Consider the following 13,170-nt stretch of genomic DNA (forward strand, 5'->3'; position numbering starts at 1 on the left):
TATTTGGTTTAGTAGGAACCAGGTTATTTGAGTGGTGAGAAGACTTTGCCAGACATGTTCGTTATACTTGCCCGCTGGTTGTTAGCTGAATGGCGGGAGGCTTAGGTGTCGTGTCTGTCTCAGGGTCAGTAGGAGGAGAGTGCAGCTATCCTACCCCACTGGCTCCCTCCACAAATGGGCATGTGAAATGTAACCTCGATGTTACGATTAATGTGAATTCTGTGAGGTTTGGATTTGGTACTGTATTCCGCAACCATGCTGGTCAATTCTTAGTGGGTATATCTGATTTAATGCATGGAAATGGAGAGGCTAGGCTTGCGGAGGCCATTGCTTTGCGGGAGGTTCTATCATGGATTGAGTTGAGAGGTTTTGTGGATATCCAGGTTAAAACAGATGCCCAGTTGGTTGTTGGTGCTATAGGTAACCATGGGTCAGATCAATCGGAATTTAACATGGTTATTGATGAATGTAACACCTTCTCTCTACACTTACAGGTGTTCATATGAGTTCAGTTCGAAAACAGGTGAATAAAGTCGCTCACGCTATGGTTATGGTAGTTTTTTCTTATGCTTGTTTTCAAATTTGGTATGAGCTTCCAGCTAATATAAAAGTTCTAATTGCCAGTGATGTTCCTTCTTTATCTTAAAGAAATTCATTCCTTTCTTAAAAAAAAAAAAAAAATTAATAATAATAATTATATCGATAAAATAAATTTTAAATAAAAAAAATTTAATAGGAAACCCACAAGTGCGGGTACTTTTATTGGCTTGGTGAGAACTGTTTTCAAAACGGGCCGAGCCTGGATATTGAAAGTTCATTTTTTCAATGAGCTTTTCGACTCGCCCGTTTTGGGACCGAGCCCACGCGGGCAGGATCGCGCGGCCCGTTTTGACAGTGTTGCGACCAACTCTATGCCAAATTTGCAGTGTTCTTTTATATTTCGCACGACGAAGGGTAATTCGATAATGATGCGAGCAAAGCAACCCGTTTTCCGCGGCTATCTTCCCCACCGAGATCGCCACAATAATAAAGAAGCATAATCGCGCCATGAACCTCACTCTCTAATGGCTTTATTCCTCAGAAGCAAAACTTGCTTGCAATCTCGTCTCAAATCTCTATCCACCTTACTGGTCTTTAATTGTCTTATTATTATTATTATTTTTGGTTGTGGCAATTCGTCGAACACTTACTGACGAATGGTTTTTGAAATTTCATGTGCAGAGATTTAACCACACTTTAACTGAATACACTCAATTACCCCCTGAAATGGGGAGCTATGATTTTGCTTCTCAACAAAGTGAGCAGAATTTTGAATTTTCTCTTTGTTACACTATCAAAACTACTTGAGACTTCAATTCTGATTATTGAAGCAGATTCCATTATTGACTTTTCGAAATGGAAGAAAATAAACGCAAAGAGTGTTGGTGTGACCCGTTCAAAGATTCCACCTTCTCCATGGATTGTTTTGAAAATTCTGCATGATAAGGGTATATATATATTTTTTTTCTTTTTGCATTTTCTTTTACTATGTTTGATATGCTTTTTATGGTTTGAAACTGTAAGAAAGTTCATCAACTTAAATGGGTAACCCATGTTTTCTTCAACTTGTACTTTTTTGAACGCTGAATATGCATTAAGATTCTATAGTGTGCCAATCCATTCGGAAGAGCTGGTTTTATTTGATGCTGGGGTTTTTTTTTTTTTTTTTTTCAATTGGTTTATTCTGCACTTTCAAATTATCAATCTTTGCTTTACATGAACGCCTAGTTTGTTTCTGATCAAGTGGCCTACTTTCCCTATGAATTTCAGGATTTGAAGCTTACTTAGTTGGTGGATGTGTGAGAGATTTGCTTCTAAATAGAATACCTAAAGATTTTGATGTGATCACCACAGCTAAGCTTAAACAGGTCTTACACTGCTGTTTTTTGTTTTCATTTCACTGCCTATCATTTTATTATATTTTTGTTGTTGGATTTTTTTTTTTATTAGTAATGAGTTTCTTGGTGTTGATTTCACAACGTTTCTGTTGGTTTTGTACTATCGCATTAAAGGTTAAGAAGCAATTCAGAAGATGTGAGATTGTTGGACGACGTTTCCCTATATGCATGGTGCACATCAAAGGATCAGTAGTTGAGGTCTGAAACTTCTCTTTTAGTAGATGTAATAGATTAGATGCTTATTCATTTTGATTTATGATGGCTGGTACACAAGTATTTTGCATTCTCCCATGTTAGCATATGATCTTACCTTTGGCATATTTATGATTTTCTTTTGGGTGATAGGTTTCCAGTTTTGAGACAGTCGCAAAGCATGCTGAAGAAAAAGAGAAGTTTCTCTTATCTCAAATGCCAAGTAGCTGTGATGAAAAAGACTTCATCCGCTGGAGAAATAGTATGCATCGAGATTTCACAATTAACAGGCATAATTTCTTGTTCTTTTTATTTCTTTAGGGACAATAACTTTTACCATTAATGTAGCAAGATTGTGAAGAAATACGCAATGTTGATTATGTTCTAAATCTAAAGCACAACATATTTAAGATCAGAACTCTAACTTAATTTTACTTTAAAACTAAAGCACAACATATTTAAGATCAGAACTCTAACTTAATTTTACTTTAAAATTGTGGAAGCAGTTTATTCTTTGACCCTTTCATGGATAAAATCTATGATTATGCTAATGGCATAGCAGATTTAAGGTCCTTCAAGGTAAGTTTTCCCTTTTCCCTTGCTAGGAAACTTTATTTCTAGTTTAATGCTTCATTTCAACCACTATGTTTGTTCCTCTATTTTAATTTGTGAGCTTGTCACAGCTAAGGACCCTAATCCCTGCTCCTTTGTCTTTCAAAGAAGATTGTGGTAGGTTCTTCCACCTTTATATATAAGATATTCTTAGGATTTAGAGAGTTAGGATGCCATGTATAACACGTTATAAGTTCAAACTAACTGGATTCCCATTGCAAACTATGTCATTCAGCGAGAATCTTGCGAGGATTGAGAATTGCAGGACGTTTGGGCTTGTCAATATCAAGGGAAACAACACTTGCAATACGTGAACTTTCATCTTCTCTAAAGAATTTGAATAAGGTAACGTAAGAGTTAACTAAGAATAGCCTGCTGCATGAAACTGAAAATAGAGATTCTATGTTGTTCTTGGCCTCTACAAGGAATATATTCTATTTATTCCTTGTATAGTCTTTAGTGCCTGTTATCTACAGTAGTATCTTGTTGAATTCGAATTTCTTAACTTCATCATATTCTCACCAAAATCATTTTGTGTTTGTTCAGGGTAGGATAATGATGGAATTGAACTACATGCTATCTTATGGAGCTGCTGAGACTACCATCTGTTTGCTTCGAAGATTCAACCTACTTGAACTGTTTTTTCCATTTCATGTTTGTATTTCCAACTATATATACTGGGTTATATATCTGTTGGTTTAGTTATTTTTGACTTGGAACTCCTGATTGCAGGCGGCATACTTTAATCAACAGGCTGCTGAAAAATCTCAGAGTCCCATGATGCTGATGGTAAGCTTTAGATGTACATCAAAAGCCTTGAGCTGTGTGTAACTTTATCGATGATAAAGATGCCCTTAGTTGGACATTCAAAAATAGCTGTGATTGATGAAGTTTCAAATTTTAGGAATTGGTTGTGGCTTATGCAATATCATATTAGGTACTGGAAATGCTCAAGAGAGTATCTGAGACAATAACTAAAGCTAGAGAAAAGAAGTTTGTTGAAGAAAATCATATTAATTCATTTTATTCTAGAACTTTCTGAGTAATTGAGATCTGGTTGCAACATAAAATATTACTCCCTTTGTCCCAGAGTTATAGTCCCAGTTCCCATTCTGTGGCTCCCCAAATAACAATCCCATTTATATTTTTGGAAATGTTTTTCTTTTAAACTTCCCACAATATCTTTATATAATAATTCTTATCAATAATTAATATCAGCTGAATTTACCAGATAGTGGCGAAAAAAATCTTAAGATAAATAATTTTGAAACCTTGATATATTAACTATTCATCTTATTTTGAAAGTTTCAAGGAATCATTAATATACAATCTTTAGGATCTTTAAGGGTAATGTATGGAAAAATAAGAAAAAAGGTTATAGTTAAACTAATTTAACTAACTATTTTGAAACTGTTTGACAAAAATTTAAACCTATAATTTTGGGTTGGAGGGAGTATTATCTATGAAAACCAATTTTAAATGGGAATTAGTTTGCTTAAAACGAAATTGAAAGTGATTATTTCTCAGCCCAATATTATAGGCAAATCCTGGAAATACTTAAGATAGAGAATCCAAAATAATAATTTAAGTTGGAGGAAGGAATGTTGTTGGAGAAAAGCACATTAATTTTGTTCTAGACCTTTCTGAATAATTTAGACTTAGTTGGAGTCTATAATATTAAAATTTATGGACATTATATATAATTTTTGGATGTGATTTCGTCTTCTAAAATGAATTCAGGAGTTGGAATCTGGAAGAACTATCTTTCATTTTGATGAAGGAATTTGAAACTGTGAGATTTGAATTTGATGATATAGGTTTGATTGATTAGGACTATGAACCTTAACGGTTCATGAATGCAGATGATTGAGCGTCAATTTGAAATACCTATTAAAGGTGGAATTATAATCCACCTGAAATGAGTTCTTAACCATGTTCATGAATTTATCCTTCATATAGGAGTCTAATCAATTTAAGATTGGGCTGACTTTTTATCCAAATAAGTTAAAATAAAATAAGGTCCAAATCTCATTGCTTCCATCCAAATGTAGAAATTCTTCAGATCAGGAGGGTGATTGGTGACAGTTTGATTGAATAAGTTCCACTTATATTTGCTGATATAGATTCTCTCATGGGACTGGACTTGGCAGTTTCACATGGCATTTTTCTTTGACAGCATAACAATCATGTTAGGAGGGTGATCCACCTACAGCCCACTTGAGTCTTTTAACCCATGTCTGGAACAAGAAGTGGCTGTACTTGATTGAAGCCAGTCACTTCCTACTGGAAACAAATTTTCGCAAAGTTCATAACTGGCTTCTTCTATCTTTATTCTGCTTGCATGTCCTTTGCATATTCTTGTTTGTCTTCCATGTATAGTCCCAGATGAATCGTCATTTTCGAACTGATTTTACACGTGAAATAATGACTTTTCGATAATCTCTCTATCTTCTTGGCAGAAATTGTTCTTCAATTTGGATAAAGTGGTTGGCTGTGATCGACCTTGTGATTACACTCTATGGTGAGATATCTGTTACTATTAATGTCCAGTTGTAAAATTTAATAATTTGTTGATATCATCATTGCCGTCTTGGCTGTCCACTTCTGGCATAGCTGCCAATGCAGTTATTGGAATACTAATGCGACTCTCTTGGAATTTATTGAGTTTGAAGAAGTTTGCCATTTTTTATTCAAAACCATCTGGCTGTCCTTTTGACAAATATAATCACAAAATGTTTTCCTTGTCCCAAAGCTGATTGAATAACATTAAATGTCTTCCCCGAGTTTCATATCTAAATGCCTGCTCAGATTATTTGACTCTCAAATCATTGTCCACGAAAATGATACAGTGCTAGATTGATTTTCTATCAAGATCAACCTCAAACGAGTATGGCGATGTGTGCTAGTAAATTACCATTTTTAACTCGCAGGGTAGGAGATTCAAGCTATCTTGGTGAAGGAATTCACCTTGATGTAATTTTTCAGGCGAGACAGTAGGGGGTTACTGATGGACAATGGTGAAAGATTAAACAGAGATTTAATATTTGATTATTAGAGATTTGAATATTTATGATTCACTTCTTAATAAGGATGCATAATGCTACTTTATCAAATTTGACAATCTGGATTCCATTTCTTCAGTCATTTAGCTGGCTTGGCAGTTGGACTCATACGAATATTATTCATTAGTCCATCATGAACTGAATTGCGAGTTGATTAATATGGTTCTATCATCTTTTTGGATAGCTAAAAGCTATGGATATGAAACTTTGTTTTCTAGTTTTCTACAAGCAAACAGGACCTTATTCTCTAATTGTGTGTCCTTTTTCTTGCTCCTCCCATTTGCTTTTCCCATTCATTTTTGTTTTCCCCTTCTATTCTTCTTTTCCTTGGTGTTGTTGTAACCAAATTTGGCCAAATCCTATTCCAAAATCAAAGTCTGGATATGCTAATCTGAGAGAGATTCAACTGTTACTGCCAGAAAAATGGGAAAGCTAAAAGAAAAGCTTCCTGCTAGTTTGCTGTTGCATCACATTTGATCTCTTACTGCTCTGAACATTTGTAATTGAATCGCATTGCTGTTGTCATGGCTCTTCATTGCTGATGAGCTGTTTGATTTTGCTTCTATTCAGCTATATATTGTCAATGACTATTTTATTTTCTAAGCTAGATGGGCTACTGTAGGATCCATCTATACTCTATGCTATTGATAGTGATAGTCTAAAAGCAGGTAACTTGTGAAAATTTGAACTACTATTCTTTGGACCTTAATATGAAGGGCTATTATGCTGTGCTAAGAATTTTTCTAACCTAAACATTTTCCTCTTCTTTCCTGTGCACAAACCCTTTTTTTTTTTCCGAGGAGTTACCGGGTGACAAATTTTGCCTGGTGGATATATTGACTTGAAGGCCTTGGATCAACTTATAGTTCACAACTATTTTCACTCCGTTTTCAATCCCCATGCTATACTTATCAAATTCTTATTGCCTTAACTCCTGGTAGGTGATCAACCAGTCTGGGTAGGTGTAAGCAGGTTCTTTAAAATGCCGACTTCATGACTAGTTAAATTGTTATGCAATATGTATATATTCCTCTTTCTCCCTGATAATGATATTCTTTTTTTTCTTCAATTGATAGCTTGGGAGGGGATTGAAATATTGGCCAAAGTGAATTCACATGGCATTATATTTTTGCAATCAATGTTCTCATCTCAAGAGATGGCTGCTGATCTTGCTTCATCTTTGGAACAGGGTTGGACTGTTAGCTTTTCACCAAGCATTAGTATCTGACCCACAAGATGCTCTTGTTATCTGGGTCTTTGCTTCTGTACTGTATCATGGATCATGGAAGGAAGGTGTTAAATTTGCAAGAGAAGGTGCTAAACCGCAATATAAATTTGCACCTGAGATGTCAGGGTTCTCTGAATTTAAATCAGATGAAGAACTTGCAAAAGAAGTTAGTCATTTAGCAGCTTTGGTTCGACATTCCATTGGTGCTTTGGTTAATTTAGATATTCTTGCTCAGTCCATGTTGCAATTTCCAGTTTCCGCATATTCTGATTTGGTGAGTGCATATATATATATATATATATATATATTATATTTGATTTGTATGCTTGTAATCTTTTACAATAGTGCTTCATCTAGCTTTTCATTTTCATAGGCAATGCTTACTTTCATAAGCATATAGCTTCAGCTTGTTTTCTAGTTTATATCTTATAATGGCTTACTTTCATATCATGTAGCACATGTGTGATTGGTTAATGGACATGGCATTCCATTTCTGTTTGTTAGACTTGTCTTTAATTGCATATACATGATACGTCCACCATTATCATTTAGGTAACTTTTTATGACATATATGCAACTATAGCTTTTCATGCTAAGGAAATATCTTCTTTGTGTCCAACATGGACATTGGGAAATTGTGCTATTTATAGGAACTAGTGGATATACAAAATATGACCATAGCATAAATAGGAACGAGCTGATATGTTTAAGAAAAATGTAAAAAATACTACGTACAAAGAAAAAAATAGGAGAAGGATAGAGATAGGACCATTTGGAAGATAAATCTACATTTTCATGTGAACAGTATTGCATAATAACACATTCATCTAGATGGTGAGTTAAATGTATATGGATTTGTAAACTTTATTCTATGTCAGTTGCCTCCTTGATCCTGCTCCCAATTGGATAAGCAACGCACCGAGCATTCACCCTTATCCTGGTTAAGGTGAATAGATTATTCAAAATATACTTTAGCCTGATTTTCATACTATCAATAGTCCATGCCAATAACTAGTAGATAACTGACATCTCTGAAAGTGAATGAATTCTGCATGAATCCTTCCATATTCCAACTGGAATTATGAGTTCATGAAAATGAACGCATCATGCTATAGTTCAATGTAGAGTGAAATGTTCTCTCATTATGTATAATCTATAGCTTTTGTGTTTGAGTAAAAATCTTGTGTTGTGCTTCAGGTATTTGTATCAAGGAATGCGGGAAGTTATGTTTCTCAACTTTTTGATGAGTTGGTGGATGATGTTGAATCTTTTGAAAGAGGAAGGAAGAGTTTTATGATTGACTACTACCTGCTTGGGAAGGGAAATCTACACGAGACTAGATGCGTTCTTGGCCAAGTTATTTTGGAAACTTTGAGTGGTGGACTTGCTAAAGAAGGAATGGAGGTTGCCGAGGAGAAATGTGATTTGGAACTGTCTGATATGGTAAAGCATCAAATTGACATTTGGAAGGATAAAAAGCGAATCCTATCAAGATCCGATTCAGAACAAATGCAAGAGAGAGATAAGAAACAAAAATTGGTAATGACAAAAAGCATATCTGAGCCAGAGGTGGATATAAAGAAGGAAGTGAGAGTTGTTAAAAATGAGTCCAAGGAGATGGCTAAGAAGCACCAAAAAGTAGTTGACACAAGTGAATTATCTGAAGGAGAACTAAATATGATCAAAGGGAATATATTAGGGAAAAAAAAGCATCATATGCAACGGCAAGAGAGTGATAAAAAGAACAAAACTTTTCGAGAAGAGAAGTGCCAGGAGAAGATTAGAGAACCTGTGAACCATAATCAATTAAATGTGTCTGGCAGTAGTAATGTAGGCAGTGACAAGAATATTAAGCGGAAAGAGAAGATCGATCGCCACGCACTATTGCCGGAGGTGATCAATGGTAAGACTGAAAAAGTGAAAAGCGGCCGGACTTTGCTGTCTGAACTTTTCAAGCAATAACTGTTTTGTTTATTGTAAAATACGCTAAAGAACCTTGGGGAACAGCATTCGCCATCTTCTTTTCCCCCTCTTTCAGTTAAAGCACATTCCAACAAGTAACAAAATTGCCATGAAGCTATGAAGTGAATGGTAAGTCTCTTTCTGCGTCTCTATCATTATACTCGCACTCGAATTGTATATAGCTATATGCATGCATGTCATGATTTTGCCTCAATGACATAACCTTTATCTTCCTTTTTTGCTGCAGGTTTTCAGTAACACCTAAAGGCTCGTGATAGCTTGTCGACATTGCGAATGTAACATATTTTTAATATAAGCAGATTCTTTCTTTCTGCAGTTTGGTTAGAAATATCATGAGAATCCCATATGGATATCAAAATGTTGTACCATAATGTTCTCTTAGGCTACTTTTTGACTAGTGTTAGAGCAGCAAATATCTTTAGCAAGCCATACAATTTTGGGACAGTTAATGGATGTATGCTGTGCGCTTAATGGATTAGGAAATGAAGAGGTTTATCTTTGTGTGCTGAAGATCTCGTTTTATCTTTACGTTCAATATTCTCGTAAGAATGGATTTATATGATTTAATTTTTTATGTATAATTTTTTACAATTTTTTTTATAGAATTCCTAATTTAATTCAAATATTAATCTTATTATCAGTAATATAATTTTGATTAATAGAAATATTATATTAATCCTTCTCATAATAATAATAATAATAATAATAATGACATACAAATTATTATATAATCCAAACAATTCGTAAATTAGAAAATCAATGCATGGTATGAATTAATTCAACGCAACAGCTTAGGCTTATAAAGGGAGTTCGAGAATTACTCTTTAATTAATATATCTTTTTGAAAAGAGAAGCCTAAGTATTAGCTAGCATAAGGAAAAATTCTGGAAAAAATAAAAATAAAATTAGAAAATTCGACTATGACGAAAATTAAGAAAATGTGCATAACAAGAACAAATAAATAAACTAAAAAAAAAAAATTTAAATTCGAAACCCGCGGTGCTGGAACTATAGTCATACCTAAAATTAGTATTCATACCATAGTTAACATATAATTTCATATTATTATAATATTATTTATTTTAATCAATAGACAGAAAATTATATGCAATTAAATTAAATTTTTTTTTTCAACCAATAAAATTAAAAATCTTTAAATATGTTTTTTTGTAGATGTATAAAATTAGTATGGTTATTTTTTGTAATGCCAATGTTTCCTTGCTCATTTTCACTTTTATATATATTAGTTCTTTTTATGACGTGCGATGTATATTGATTGTATTGGTTATATGGTCATTTTATATACTCGTTTAGCTTTTTTATTTATATAATTAAAGAATAAATTTTTATTTAGATTGCAATAAATATAGTAGTTTTTATCTATATAGTAAAATATTTTTTAATTATATGTCTTACACTATAATATCTCATTGATATGAAAATTAATGTATTTGTTTCTCCCTTTTAAACTAGCAATTTAAATATGAAATATATCATTTATATTTTCTTCAACATATTTGTTCATATAGTTTCTATTATATAATAGTTGATTTTATTTTTTGTTTAAGTACCAAATTAATTTATAAAAATCATCTTATAGCTTTTATTTTAGGTTTTATAATTAACTTACATGTTTTGATAATAATTTTCACTATAATCTCTTTTATTAAATAAATAATATACTTTAACAATAGAATAAGAAACTAATCTAATAAATCAAATTAAATATTTATAAATAATAATTATTTTTATTTTTATTTTTTTTAGCCAATCAAAATTATGAAATCATTTAAAAAATTTATTAATAAAAGAGATAATAGTGTGGTTGATATTTTTAAGCATCCTTCCTGAACTAAAGAAACTTCTAATAGCCTTGAACATGTCTTCTTTAATAACATCCCAATACACGTGAAAAAATTGAGTTGTCATACCATCATCACCAGGAGCTTTTGATGGATGGATGCTGAATACTGCTTGCTGAATCTCATCATCAGAGACCTTCCGAATTACAAAGTCATTCATAGCAGAAGTAACTCGACATCGGATACCTTGAGAGACCCTCTGAAAGTTACAGGGATTGGAAGATGTGAATATCGCTTGAAAATAATCCAAAACAACAGCTGCAATCTCTTTTTGTGCAGTATGCCATACTCTCTGAGCATCTTCAATACCATTAATGAAAATTTTTTTTATACCGCTGAGCTGCTTTAGCATGAAAAAACACAATATTTTTATCTCCCTTTTGCAACCACACTTGTCTGGATTTTTGAGCCCAATAGATTTCCTCTTTAACAACTTCAGCCTTTATTTAGGCTTCTAAGTTTTGCACTCTATTGCTACTCTGGCCATCCCCACTCTGCTTAGCTTCTTTAAGAAGAATTTTAAGTTCCTGGAGTCGTTTCTATGAGTTCACAGAATTATTTTTTGCCCACACCTGTGCTCACTTACATTTCTTGAGTTTGGAGAAAACTTTAAACAAATCTAAGCCAGGTGTCTCATATTACCAAGCCTCTTCCACCACATGACGAACCTTAGGATTTAAGGTCCACCTGTCATCGAAATGAAAATATTTAGGACCCTTGCACACATTTGGATGGACATCAAGGAGGATAGGACGATGGTCTGATCCCAAGTCATCAAGATGATAAACTTTTGCTTTGGGAAACTTGATAAACCAAGAACTAGTAGCAAGAAAATGATCTAGTCTTTCCTAAACATTCTAGGATCTGTCTCTTCGATTATTCCATGTCATTGGATGTCCTTGAAAGCCTAAATCAGCCAGCGCCATACTATTAACAAAATCCCGAAACATAATTCGGTTTCCACATTCCATAAGACACTCCACCTTGTTTTTCTCTTAAACTCAAAATAGAGTTCAAATCCCCAGTAAAAAGAGTATAATCAGACAGGACTTACTGATATTGTATCAGAAAATCAAATTGTTTCTTCCGATGCATATCATCACTATTAGCATAAACACACATAAGATCCCAACATAGATGCAAACTATCATCTTTCACCTGGCATGCATAAAGAACCGTTCTTTTTAATGATCATGACATTTACTGTCTCCCCCCAGATTAATGCTAAACCACCTGCTCTCCCCTCTGGTTGTACTATATCTAGCACCTGGTATCCAGATGTACAAAGTTTCTTAGTCACAAAAGCATCACTATTTTTAGTTTCAGTAAGAAAAACAATATCAGGGGAATGAGATTTAAAAATCCCTTTGAGGTTATGAATTGTCAGGGGGTTCCCCAAACCCTGACAATTCCAGCTCAAAAGCTTCATTGATCCCCTTGGAGCCATTTATGGTAGCTTCCTCCTCCATTGTATCATCAGGGCAGATTTTCTTGTTTTCCAACACCAATTGTTCTGTGAAAGGCCTCTTCCTGGAGCTTCTATTTTGCAACTCAAGCTGGCTTTGTAAAGCTGCATTATTTTCCTCAATCAGTTCTTCTATAACAATCCCTTTGCTATGCGCCAGTCTTTTCCATTGCTTCTTCTTAGGAACAGGGTCTGAAGGAGTATTTTGGCGTAAAATACTGGCTTGATTAATAATCAGGTCAACCGCCTTTGAAGCCTCCTCTAATAGCGTTTCCTGATTATTAGTACTTAAATTGTGGAAATAAAATATTTTTGTAATCAGCACAAGTTTGTCCAAAGATAATTGGTCTAGAGGGTGTTGGCCTGACGAGATAGGTCTTGGAGACCTGTATTGATGGGTTGGATGTTCTCAAGGAATATTTTTTTTCCTAACTTGCCAGGTGATCTTATTCGGCCCAAGAGAAAAGAGTGAGGAAGAATCTGTGTTTGGGATTGGGCGTTGATTTAGAGAATTGGGTATTTGGACCATGTTTTCTAAATTAAGGTTGCTTGTTGGGCTTGATACAGAATGGGCCATAACTGTAGAATGGGCTTGGTCAGGCTGAGAATCTTGGTCTTGGTTAAGGTGTGCAGGTTGATTAGGACTGGCATTTAATGAAGGTAGGTCTTGATGTGATAGGTTGAACAAGTTATCATGAGGAGATTTGATGGATTAGGGTACCACTTGGACGCTCCTGAATGTTGGAGCTACTACTACTACCTTTCTTAGGGCTCTTTAGACATTTACTTAACATACAATCTTCATTTCTAACAGGTGAAGCATCTAATT

General features: G+C 34.1%; 1 protein-coding gene across 1 annotated transcript; it reads left to right on the top strand.

Annotated features, from left to right (window-relative positions):
• The first annotated feature begins 941 nt into the window (after positions 1–941).
• On the top strand, positions 942–9,524 carry LOC105628553 (uncharacterized). Its single transcript, XM_012209986.4, has 15 exons — positions 942–1,130; positions 1,222–1,297; positions 1,374–1,487; positions 1,810–1,907; positions 2,052–2,135; positions 2,283–2,419; positions 2,636–2,708; positions 2,813–2,858; positions 2,977–3,086; positions 3,288–3,395; positions 3,474–3,530; positions 5,201–5,262; positions 6,993–7,305; positions 8,229–9,122; positions 9,241–9,524. Exons 1-14 carry the CDS (start codon positions 1,065–1,067, stop codon positions 8,991–8,993), a joined length of 2,109 nt encoding a protein of 702 aa, XP_012065376.1. The 5' UTR covers positions 942–1,064; the 3' UTR covers positions 8,994–9,122; positions 9,241–9,524.
• The last annotated feature ends 3,646 nt before the right edge of the window (positions 9,525–13,170 follow it).

Source organism: Jatropha curcas, chromosome 4 (assembly GCF_041381405.1).
Source record: "Jatropha curcas cultivar XTBG-Jc1 chromosome 4, XTBG_Jcur_1.0, whole genome shotgun sequence".
Classification (NCBI taxonomy): domain Eukaryota; kingdom Viridiplantae; phylum Streptophyta; class Magnoliopsida; order Malpighiales; family Euphorbiaceae; genus Jatropha; species Jatropha curcas.